The 13,020-nt window shown below is 42.1% G+C and overlaps 2 protein-coding genes and 1 long non-coding RNA gene across 5 annotated transcripts; 2 read left to right on the forward strand and 1 right to left on the reverse strand.

The window, feature by feature from the left end:
- The first annotated feature begins 542 nt into the window (after positions 1–542).
- Positions 543–1,709, forward strand: LOC134178451 (rhodopsin-like). The gene has a single exon (XM_062645328.1). It carries the CDS (start codon positions 543–545, stop codon positions 1,707–1,709), a length of 1,167 nt encoding a protein of 388 aa, XP_062501312.1.
- Positions 1,710–7,203: 5,494 nt separating this feature from the next.
- On the forward strand, positions 7,204–8,669 carry LOC134178452 (rhodopsin-like). Its single transcript, XM_062645329.1, has one exon. The coding sequence runs from the start codon at positions 7,204–7,206 to the stop codon at positions 8,359–8,361; it is 1,158 nt and encodes a 385-aa protein (XP_062501313.1). The 3' UTR covers positions 8,362–8,669.
- Positions 8,670–11,033: 2,364 nt separating this feature from the next.
- Positions 11,034–12,825, reverse strand: LOC134178673 (uncharacterized). 3 transcript variants are annotated; one of them, XR_009969673.1, is made up of 5 exons: positions 12,261–12,825; positions 12,054–12,208; positions 11,655–11,998; positions 11,494–11,591; positions 11,034–11,408 (listed from the first exon to the last, which is right to left on the reverse strand). It is a non-coding gene; the product is annotated as an uncharacterized LOC134178673 (long non-coding RNA). The 3 variants fall into 3 exon arrangements; XR_009969672.1 differs by having other exon boundaries at positions 11,034–11,591; XR_009969674.1 differs by lacking the exon at positions 12,261–12,825 and adding an exon at positions 12,209–12,250 and having other exon boundaries at positions 11,034–11,591; positions 12,054–12,132.
- Between the last annotated feature and the right edge of the window lie 195 nt (positions 12,826–13,020).

Here is a 13,020-nt window from a genome sequence, read left to right on the forward strand (position 1 = left end):
GACGACCGAACAAACGGCCGGCAATCGGAATGCAGCGCGTGCGCTCATTGTTATCGCTGGTGTTACTTAGCATGCCAGCTAGACGTACAATCCCACGTGCCAGTCAATGTGTCCAGCCCCCTTCTCACCCTCTTCATGTTATAATTAGCAGGTGGCAGTAAGTGTGCAGCAGTTGTTCTTTATCATAGACTGACAAGGGAGAGTTTAGTACTCTAGTGTTTCTTTGCCTATGCCCTATAACAGGCAACCGTTTCGCGGTGTACTGACCGTTATCCCAGCTGACTGTGCTGTCTGCAGTTGTGCAAAATTGGCCTTGATGTGTAAGCAATCTGGCAACACTGTACCGTATGTTTGCGTACGGTGACACACGTAACCGTCGAAAGGTGGACAGCACCTTGAAACAGTTAAAGCCAGTGACGTCAGACGTTTAGAAAATAAGAGATTACCATAACGTCAGCCCATTGACACACTCATTCGTAAAAGGCGATGACATTGTACGTGCAATTTTATTGCTCTTTGGAACTTGAAGGCTGCATGTCAACATGTCAGGATGGAATTTTACTATCGAAAATTGTTCGAGCGTGGACAACTGCAGTCACAATGAGTCTGGCTCTGTGTGGTACACCGACAAGACACCAATAGATGTCCAAGACATTGTCACCCTCTTGCCGTGCTCGATTACGTTTCTCGTTTGCACGTTTGTCTTGATCGTTCTCTTCAAATCAGGCGAAGCTCGAAAGTGCCCAGGCCATCTACTGATTGCAAACGCAACGTTTGGAGACTTAGTTGGAGTTAGCGTGTTGAGTGTGCGCTCGTGGGTGTATGCACATCCGATGACGATGACCGAGTCCAACAAGATCATCTGCAAGGTCTACTATTTCTTCTTCGTATTTATGCATGCTTGGACTGGATGGTCCTGCGCCGTTCTAGCGTATGACAGATATGACATGGTAGCGCGACCGTTGAATAGAAAATTGACACTGAAAAAGGCGAAATTGTGCGTCGTCGCCATTATTGTCTTTTGTGCTCTCTGGGCAGCGTGTCCTCTCATCGGATGGAGCGAATATCGTTTGCAAATCAATGGAGCTTGCAGTATGGCGTACACCGTCGACATACCAGAAGAGATCGGCAGTGCGATGTTCACTCTCTTGTTTTTCACCATCAATTACATCACACCTCTTAGTATTGACGTCATTTGCTTTATTCGAGTTCTGATCATAGCGCTGTCTCATATGCGACGCAAGAGATCATTCTCCAGACGAGTTTCACGTCATTCTACGAGCGTCTCGGAATCGACTGACAATGCGAGAGTAACGTCTCCTCTTGCCATAATTGCTTCGCGTCCTTTCATTGTCGTCACCACAACTATTGCATCAGATGTTCTTCTGTCGGCACCATATCTCATCATTCTCGTTCTAAGAAAGGTCGGTGTCATACCGCGGGACGCGTACATCGGAGTCGTTCAGGTGGTTCGTTTTGGAATGCATCTGACTGCATACAATCATCTCTTCAATGCAGTTCTTTACACTATCTTCGTAAAGAATATTATCTCGTCTGCATTTCCATGCCTCAAGCGATACAAAAAGAACAAGAGAATAAACCAAATTCTCCAACTTCGTGTCCTTGCCAGAAACAAGACATCTAGCCAACAGACTTGCACTACACCAGTTGTAGCATCAGCAGACGACGTCTTCGAGTGTGATCTATAATTTGACTCAAATTGTATTATCCAACATTATTAGTCTTAAATTTCTATATTTCTAGGAAGCCCAGATACACAACACCTTATTAATATCTATTATCCTAAAGTTCCGAATCCAGTCAACCTGCATGCATGACAATAATTAATATTTATGTGTTTATATCCTCGAACAACATCTTTTGCAACAAGATTTATGTCCGAAATGTTTTTATTTGTACATGTGCAACAGCATGGCATGGTTAATTAACCCTAGCCTGCTTCGTACATTGTGTGTGTCGTTATGCCCCTCCATAATGGGCAAGTGGGGTCTTTACCCCCATCTGGGCGCCCACCAACCCGGCAGGTGAGCCCAGCAGGGTACATGTTTCCGTGCAGTCCATACGGCGATCAATGACTAGCCAATTTGATATAGATTGCAGGCATTACGGTGACCGCGAACATCGGTACAGCACGCCTAGTGGATGTCAATGACCACCAGGAAAGCACTGAACGTCATCGTCAACGGACCGTTCGCCAGACCACAGAAACTCCCCAACGACTGAAACGAGTCATAGTCTCATGGATAAAGCTAGAAAAACACGAGAAAGAAAGACAGACAAGTTTCATAATTTACTGTCGTCACTGGGGTTTGAACCCCCAAACCATGGAGTGGTAGCCATTGTCGCTAACCACTAAGCCACGGCGGTGACTTGTTAAATTAAGTTTTGAGCGAAGTTTCTCCATTGGACCAATATTTGGATACCCGACCCGTGCACGCATGGTTCGTCAAACTAATTGCTCTAAATCTTTAAGACGAAATTAAAGATATAGAGCAGACGAAACTACTTTTGGTGCGTGCATACATAGGATGACGCACGCGCGCGGATATCAAGATGTGACGTGTGTGTGTGTATATATATATATATATATATATATCCCTTTATTTTGCCGCAAACATTAATCAATTAATTGATGTCGTTTTGGCCGCACCAGCCGCACCGGCAGTCTAGAACTCTAGGCTTGCCTCGATATTTTTCACCGTCGACAGGTGAACAACACCTCGAACCGTGCCGGTGCAGATGTCTTGTGTGTATACATATTTAGGCGTCGACCTCACTGCATAGTAAACATGTAATATAATTGTGTATTACGGTAAAAGCCAGTGACGTCTGACGTTAACAAAACTAGTTTGCCATAACGTCAGCCAATTCACACGTACGATTTCTTCTACGGCGGTGACATTATAGAGATTTGCGATTTCATTGCTGTTTGGACGCCGAAGTTTGTCGCAGCATGTCAGAATGGAATGTCAGGTGGTTCGTTTTGGAATGCATCTGACAATATACAATCATCTCGTTAATTCAGTTCTTTTTACAATTTATGTAACGAACATTATCTCGTCTGAATTTCCCCCATCAAATGATTTAGGAAGAAGAAGGAAATAAACCAAATTCACCAGATTCATGTTCTTGCCCAAAAACGACATCTAATCGACAGCCCGGCACACCAGCTGTTACTAAGCATCAGCAGAAGATGTCTTTGAGTGTCATCCCTGATGATTCAGTATTTGACTATATTTAGTAACATGTTTGTGTGTCCGTCCGTTTGTCTGGATCTTGAACGAACGTTTGCAAGAGTTCTTTAGCAAATGTGTGTTGTGCATACTGGAAAATATAAATATTTTGTGTAAATAAGGTAAAATGTAAGGTTTAAACGGTTTTACTAAATACTAAAATAACATGAATACACTAGGTATGTGATTCAGAAGTCATAAGATACCTATATACTTGCCAAATTGGTCTAATGCTGATGCTTCCGCACCCTACAACTAGTAAATGAAGCTGTGTTCTACTCGCCTCAGAGCTACGAGCGTATGTGCCTAAAGGTGTGTTGTGTGTGTGTGTGTGTGTGTGTGTGTGTGTGTGTGTGTGTGTGTGTGTGTACGTGTGTGTGTGTGTGTGTGTGTGTGTGTGTACGTGTGTGTGTGTGTGTGTGTGTGTGTGTGTGTACGTGTGTGTGTGTGTGTGTGTGTGTGTGTGTACGTGTGTGTGTGTGTGTGTGTGTGTACGTGTGTGTGTGTGTGTGTGTACGTGTGTGTGTACGTGTGTGTGTGTACGTGTGTGTGTGTGTACGTGTGTGTGTGTACGTGTGTGTGTGTGTGTACGTGTGTGTGTGTGTGTGTACGTGTGTGTGTGTGTGTGTGTGTGTGTGTACGTGTGTGTGTGTGTGTGTGTGTGTGTGTGTGTGTACGTGTGTGTGTGTGTGTGTGTGTGTGTGTGTACGTGTGTGTGTGTGTGTACGTGTGTGTGTGTGTACGTGCGTGTGTGTGTACGCGCGTGTGTGTGTACGCGCGTGTGTGTGTACGCGCGTGTGCGTGTACGCGCGTGTGCGTGTACGCGTGTGTGTGTGTACGCGTGTGTGTGTGTACGCGTGTGTGTGTGTACGTGTGTGTGTGTGTGTGTGTACGTGTGTGTGTGTGTGTGTGTGTGTGTGTGTGTGTGTGTGTGTGTGTGTGTGTGTGTGTGTGTGTCACTGTGGTGTGTCTGTGTCTGTGTGTGTACAGACACAGTATATATAACAATATATACAGTATACATTGTTAATATCAATGTAATTTTTTTATAATTTTTGTCTATTTATTGTCATTATCATTATTTAATCATTAGCTTGTTGTAAGAATGTTTGAAAACACAGGGTTCGTCAATGTGATTAAAGATAATTAACTAAATATCATCAATGTCCCACACTACTTCGAATTCAGCACATGAACATACATGACAGCTGCGTAAAGCTGGATTTACGATATGGGAACGCTTGAGCGTCCAGTCACGTTGTCTTGCGTGGGAGTGGCACGTATCGCGTCACACGCGTCGTACCATTCACAATACGATTTCAGCGCGCCGTAGACGTCGCTGCCTGAATTATTGAACTGACCATTCGCGCTTCGATTTTCTACTAGCAGAACTCTGCCGGAACCCCCAGCTTGCTCAAAATCAATTTCTAGGCGTTCTCCCATGCACGCAGGTCTTTGTACGTCTTGCAGTTGATCATCCACAAGCAAGGACAGCTCCCTACACAATCTATAGACCGCTCAACGTCGAGTACAGCGCCCAAATCAATAATCATTGCCCACGGAAGCCACACGTGCATTTATAGTTGGCTGTGATTGGTCGAAATCAATTCGACGCTCAAATAGAACTTGGTTCTATTTGGACGCGTCGCGTCCGTCGAACGTCGCGTCGCGTAGACCATTTACAATTTGAATTTGTACTACGCGACGTGACGCGACGCGACGCTCAAGCGTTTGCATATTGTAAATCCAGCTTAACTCTTGCAAGGAGCGGGCTTGTTATTTCTCAATTCTGCATGAAGCGCTCTTGCATCACTTGAGATGGACACGATTATCATGCTTTCGTAGTCCGTTGCTATAATCTTTCGTTCCGTTAATTAAGTTAAAAGCGTAGATAGAGATCGATGCACTTTAGGTTTAGAATATAACTGGTTAGCACAGGTCAATTCTTAGATTAATTAATTAAACCACTTGTTATACCGGTTTAGGCGCTAGTAGAAACGCGCCCAGATTTGCAAAAGTCAATAGCACAGCATTTCAATTCCTACAGTGAGCGAGGGGGCTGAAGCCCCACCAGCCTCCGGTTCCTACGCCGGTGCAGTCATGTGTGACACTCACAGTACGTTGTGATGTAGGAGATGAGCATGAATAAGTACATACCCATCCTTACATACCCATCATTTTCTCAAAATGTTTTATACTTTACGTATACAAACAGAGACTCTAGAGACTACTAACCCACCATCCCGTTCTCCCTACGAGCAGATTAGATTATTAGTAAATCAATTTGTCGTTGTATGCATTCATGAACTTATCAGAATTGGCAGTGACAGGGAGCAGGTGTATCAAACCTGGCATCTATTCGACGCGAATTCAGTTAGCAAATATCTAGGTCTGGGCGAACTTGGAAGTCACGTGCAGTTACGTATTCACCCGGATAATCCGTTCCCGTATGTACACCAAGTCACAACTCGTCTGACTCTCCCCATTTCGACCGTCCCGTTGGGCGTCGTCACTTTAAAGACGTTGCTGGCGTTGCGAGGAACACGTGTATCGAACGGGGCAGGAATTCGATTAGCCTACACGGCCAAACGAACTTGTACTGTAGGCGTTTTTCGAGACCCTTGTATACGCAAAAATAGCTTCCCGTTTCCGACGTCGCCCGCAATAAACGACACGCTTTGCGCGTACCGTCCGACGTCAGGAACGAGCAGTTTTTATTTGGTGGAGATTCGGTAGCCGTTACAGAGATATTCGCGCGCGAGCGGAGGCGGGTTCCATCCGCAGGAAATCGCGTCGTCGCTGGAGACGTCCGAAGACGACGACATCTTCACTTTCGACCTCTAGGGATTTGACGTGTGCAAGCAAAATTCGGTGTCGATCCTTTCGAACGAACAGACACACACACACACACACACACACACACACACACACAGACACACACACACACACACACACAGACACACACACACACACACACACACACACACACACACACACACACAGACACACACACACACACTGACACACACAGACGCACACACACACACACACACACACACACACACACACACACACACACACACACACACACACACATACACACACACACACACACACACACACACACAGACACACACAGACACACACACACACACACACACACACACACACACACACATACACACACAGACACACACACACACACACACAGACACACACACACACACACAGACACACACACACACACACACAGACACACACACACACACACACACACACACACAGACACACAGACACACACACACACACACACACACACACACACACACACACACAGACACACACACACACACACACACACACACACACACACACACACACACACACACACTAGTAGAGATATGGGATCAGTAATCTAAAAGGTCGTTGCCGAGTATTTGAAGAACAGTGATATGAGAACTATAGCCACTCTAGACGTTCTGTATACATTTAATTTGTGGCACAATTTGAGTTTACCTGGTCAAGAAACATCATTTCAATTATCCGTTCGAGATTGTCAGTTGAAAGTTAAATGTTGTTTTGCCATACGACATTATGAAGTACGTGCATGTCATGCATTTGTGCGAAATAGGGCCTTGACAGGTGGGTGTTTACACTGATTACTAAACAGTGCCGTCTACGTTTACACACTGTATCTCAACCTCAAGTTCAAGGTACAGAAGGTACAGAAGGTATACTGTACAGTATATTTTACGGTCACGTGTATCATTACCATGTACGGCAGATGTCAATATATTCAGTGGTATGTATGAAAACGTGCCGCCTGACGTTTAGAAAAAATTCCATTAACGTCAATGAATACACACATTCAGTGCTCTAGATAAAGACAATAACATCACTGGCAATTTCATTGCCATTTGGACGTCCGACTTCGTCTGCGTCTGTCGAAATGTCGGGATGGAATTATTCTACTTTCATCAACTGTTCCGACGTAAACAACAGCTGCAGTCACAACGAGTCGAATGTTTTCGACTCGCCGCCGCTGATAGATGCTGCAGACATCGTCAACCTCGTGCCTTGCTCGATCGCGTTTGTCCTCTGCACGTTCGTCTTAATCGTTCTTTTCAAATCGGGAAAAGCTCTGAAGTCGTCAGGACACTTGCTGATCGCGAACGCAACATTCGGAGACTTGTTTGGGATAACAGTGCTAGGCTTGAATTCGTGGGTGTATCTGCATCCGATGACGATGACCGAGTCCAACAGGATCATCTGCAAGGTCTACTATTTCTTCTTCGTATTTATGCATGCTTGGACTGGATGGTCGTCTACCGCTTTAGCGTATGACAGATATGACATGGTCGCACGACCGCTGAATAGAAAATTGACACTGAAAAAAGCGAAACTGTGTGTTGTCGCAATTATTGTCTTTTGTGCTCTCTGGGCAGCGTTTCCTCTCGTCGGATGGAGCGAATATCGTTTGCAATCGCATGGGGCTTGCAGCATGGCGTACACCGTCGACATACCAGAAGAGATCGGTAGTGCAATGTTCACTCTCTTATTTTTCACCGTCAATTACGTCATACCTCTTATTATTGACGTCATTTGCCTTATTGGAGTTCTGATCGTAGCGCTGTCTCATATACGACGCAAGAGATTACGACTTTCAAGTGGTTTTGCTCATTCCACAAGTACCTCTAACACAAATGAAAATCGGAACGAAACGTCTCCTCTTGCCATAATTGCTACGCGTCCTTTCATAGTCGTCACAACAACTATTGCATCAAATGTTTTCCTGACAGCACCATTACTCATCATCATCGTTTTAAGGAAATTCGGTGTAATACCGTGGACACTACACGTGGGAAAAGTTCAAGTGGTTGGTTTGGGAATGCATCTGACGGTATACAATCATCTCTTTAATGCAGTTCTTTACATAATTTATGTAAAAAACATTATCTCGTCTGCTTTTTTCTGCTTCAAGCGATATAAGAAGAAAGCAGAAAGAAATCAAATGACTCAACAGATTCGTGTCGTTCCCAGAAGCAAGACAACCACCCAGCAGCCCGGCACAACATCAGTTGTAGCATCAGCAGATGATGTCTTCTAGTGTGATCCTTGAGAGTTCGTGATTTGGCTCGAAAATGTATATTTACTGGTTGTAGGCTGTTGTAAGAAGTAAACTGTCATAGAAATACAAAAATCACGAGGACGCGTGTAAGACAATAGTAATACATAAATCATATATTATGTGAGTGTAAGTGTTATACAATATTACAATCATCAGAACGCAATTACCATTTCTTGAATTTGACGTATGTTCTCTTATAAAAACATACAACTTGTACAAGTTCTCTCTCTTGAGTAAACAACTTGTACAAACTCGTAAACAATAAATCCGTCCGACATCAAAATGTAGTTAAGTTAATTAAAGCACCTGGGTCACGATTACGTGCATACATATGTAAACGCAAACTTATAGAAAACCTTATTTCAAATGCAGCTAATTCAGAGCGACAAATCGCTGTGCCTCTATATATACCCTGCAGCCCTGGATACATAACGGTATTAACTGCTTGCATTTTGTCTCTTCACATAATGTGTAATGCAGGTAAATCATTGTAACAACAGGGTTGCGTCGTTGCACGAACGATAGAAAACATATTATACTCTTTGGGGTGCCGCCATCGTCGACGAGAGCATGGTAGAGGCCTTTTACTGCTTCACATCGATATCGTGCGCTTGCATGTGCATGGATGCTATTGATGGGAGCCATGTACAAACATAGCGAAGACTCTATATACGAATGCCACCGTGAGGGGTGATTACTAAATGCATCACGCGTCTAAATGAGAATCGCTGTGATTTCACACAAACGACCACTCAATCAAGCTGGTCATCGTAATCTATCTTGCAAGATGTCCATCTTTCTCTGATAGATTGCACCAAGCCAATTGTATGAATTCTAGGCATTGGTGTTGCTAGTTTGCTAAACTTCAATAAGTACAGTAGAATTCAGGCAACATATATACATATATACATATACATATACATATATATATATATATATATATATATATATATATACATATATATATATATATATACACAGGGTGTTTCAAAAGTAACATACCAGTATATTATTGAAATACATTATGACAATAATTGTATATCTAAAGCGAATAATGCTTACATTTATTGCCCAAAATATATCTTTATAATAACAAAAACAGTTTTCATTTCAAATATGGTGGATTGTCACTTTATGACGTCATAAAGTGACAATCTTTACTTTCAAAACTTTACTTGACAAACTTTTACTTTCGGTATGTTACTTTTGAAACACCCTGTACATATATATATATATATATATATGTTTCCATTTCAAATTAATTACAACTGTCTATATACCTAGATCCTTAGACTTAAGAACCCGCATGCTTCAAACTACACAATAAAGATACCCAGGTCGAACTAATTCTACATATTTTACAACAAAAGAATTTCTTAAGCAACTGCGGCCATTACTGTACATAAAGAAATCATAACTGCACACAACTGCATAATTCAACTTATGCAACAGTATAGCTTCACTCTAGTTTTTGAATAACGCATAACCATGGTTCAATAAGCAGTTAAATCACGAACTGAGTGGAAGTGTTATGGTTGGTTATCTATAGGCCAAGTCTCTTATGACAAAATCATTATGAAAATAAGTTTAATATTTTACTGTCGCACACAGTCAACCCTCCTGTATAGCAAAGATTGTTGTAAACAATTATTTCAGTGCATAAAATAATCCACTGATCAAATGGCTGGCAAACAATAATATCCAAAAGTGTACAAAGGCGTCTATCACTGTGATACAAGTGTATCCAAAATGACAACTGTGACCAGCTGCAAACTGTTGTAAGGAATTATTCAATATACACTCAAACCTCCCTTATCCGGACCTCCGAGATCCGGGCACCTCCCTAGACCGGGCACCTTCAGAGCCATATATAGAGAGAGTTGCGACATGGGCGTTATGGAATTTGTGATCACGTGATTGCATGGGCGCCATTTTGTTTCCAGTCGTGTGTAGACAGTATCCGGCATTAGGCGCGTTTCGACCCACTAGCGAGACTATGGTTAACTGCTGCGCTTGGAACTGTAGTAATAGATCAGAAAATGGATTCAAAATGTTTCGGTTCCCTAAGGATCGTGCCAGAAGAAAAGTTTGGGAGGCTAGAGTAAGTCGCAAGAACTGGATAGCATCGCCATATGCGCTCCTGTGCGAGGTACATAAATACCGTAACGTTTATCTTGTTTCTCAAACACTAAGGTACGGTAGATACGCGTTGTGATGTCGGCCAAAGCGGATTTGGTTCTAGTAGACTCGGATCTTGAACTGCCTAGATGGTATGACTGGCAGCTACATGCTAAGTTGGTCCACTTGTGCACATTTTTAAATAATGACGATAGTCTCCTCCATAAGTACATGGAATTTTCATCATTTTGAAGGCACACTTTGATGAATCACAATTTGAGTGCAGAAGGGCTGATGGAAAAAGAAAACTTAAGTGGAACGCTGTTCCAACCATATTTCCTCACAAGGAACGACATCAACGTATTAGAAAATCACCATTAGCAAGACATCCAGTGGACATTTCCAAGCAAGTGAATCTGGTCTTGAGAGACCACATGTACTCAATCAGTGGTGTTTCACCAAAACCATTTTCAAAATGTAAGTCACTATGCAACAGTTCACAAGTTTATATCAGTGCATGAATTGTTCTTCACTTAATTAATAACATCTCAATCAACTGTACTATATTTATAAAACTACAAAGAAAACTGCAAATTACACATGATAGAACACACACGCAATAATGACAACAGGCACACATGTAGACATAATTTCAAAGTTTAGTAGAAGTTTCTTCAATCTTGGGATTGTTTTTCATTTTTCAATTGTTTAAATTACTACTATGAAGAACCAAGTACAATTAATGCAAGTTAACTAATCTACCTCAATTGATTAATGTACAGCTGAACATAATTCCAATGATGATGAAACAACTCGACATGACTCTGTAGCATATGAAACCAGTGTGGCAGATCTAGAGATAGATGTGGATGAATCTAATACCCTTTCAATTGATTCCTCTACAACAGCTAGAGAAGTCGTAAAATTGAAAGCCAAATTACAAGTTTCAAGAGCCAAACTGCATAAAATTACAAGAAGAAATAATGCACTTACTAAGCAAATGGCAAGTCAGGAATCAAAGATTAAAAAACTTTTTGCTGAAGATCAGCTGCTAGCATTGTCCCGAGGAATGCGAGGAATTCGGTGGTCATCTGCCACAGTGAAAAAAGCCTTACAACTTCAATTTGCATGTGGAGCCACAGGATATAACTTACTTTTAAAACAGCAGTTTCCTTTACCATCTCTTCGAACTCTTCAATGACGGATGGAAACAGTTCTATTTGAGCCCGGCATACTCAACCAAGTTTTTGAATACTTAGCAGTGAAGGTAAATGATTTGTGTGAAGAGGAAAGAGTCTGCTGTCTCACATTAGATGAAATGTCCATTACACCTAGTATTGAGTATGATGCAAGTAGTGGACAATTGCTTGGGAATGTGATTTTGCCTGGTCATTGTGGTACTGCCACTCATGCTCTTGTGTTTATGTTGGGAGGACTGTCATCACGGTGGAAACAGACAGTAGCATACCATTTCACAGGAAACTCCACTGACGGAACTCTAATGAAACCAATTGTGCTGGAAATTATTGAATGTGCTGCAAAGATAGGCTTACATGTCATAGCTGTGACTAGTGACATGGGATCTGCAAACTGAGCACTGTGGAGAAGCTTTGGCCTCATTACTGGAAGACACTGCAATACTGTTAGCAAAGTAGTACATCCTCAAAGTCCAACCAAATGGTTATATTTTCTCGCTGATGTTCCTCACCTAATAAAGAATCTTAAGGCAGCTTTGGTTGGTGGCAAAGTCATCACTCTACCTGATGATGTTGTTAAAGCAAACAACTTGAACTGTAATTTTGTGTCCATTACACCTGTAAAAGATCTAGTAGAGTTTGAGAACCATCATGATTTAAAATTAGCACCAAAGCTAACTAACGCCACTATTTCTCCATCACATTTTGAGAAAATGAAAGTATCACATGCACCGCATCTGTTTAGTAAGTCAGTGAGCTCTGGACTTCAATACCTTGTGAAAGAAGAAGGCAGAGGAAACGAATATCTTTCTACTGCTTGGTTTCTGGATGTGTTTAACCGGTGGTTTGATTTCATGACAAGCAGGTACCCTGCAGTTGCACTAAGCAGATTGAATTGTGATAAATATGAAGAAGCTCTACTATTTCTTATGTCTATTATCAACTTAGTACAGAGCATGAAAATTGGAGATAAAAATGACTGGAAACCCGTGCAAGCAGGGATTATAATGTCTACAAACAGTGTTCTTGGTATCCAAGAGGAGTTGCTTTCAATGGGATACAAGTTCCTTTTGACAAGTCGTCTTACTCAAGATTGCCTTGAAAATCTTTTTAGTTTGGTCAGGTTAAAAAATCCTATTCCTTCACCACTGGCATCTAAATACGCATTAAAAGTCATTTGCATTGCACAGTTCCTGAAACAACCTCATGCATATCAAAGAAACTACCAAGAAGATGATAGAGACATAGCAATTGACTTTCTTGACCAGCCATTGAAGCTACCAAACACTGAACTGGATCTGAAAGATTTAGAAGTGGAAATATC

This window comes from Corticium candelabrum, chromosome 4 (assembly GCF_963422355.1).
Source record: "Corticium candelabrum chromosome 4, ooCorCand1.1, whole genome shotgun sequence".
NCBI lineage: Eukaryota > Metazoa > Porifera > Homoscleromorpha > Homosclerophorida > Plakinidae > Corticium > Corticium candelabrum.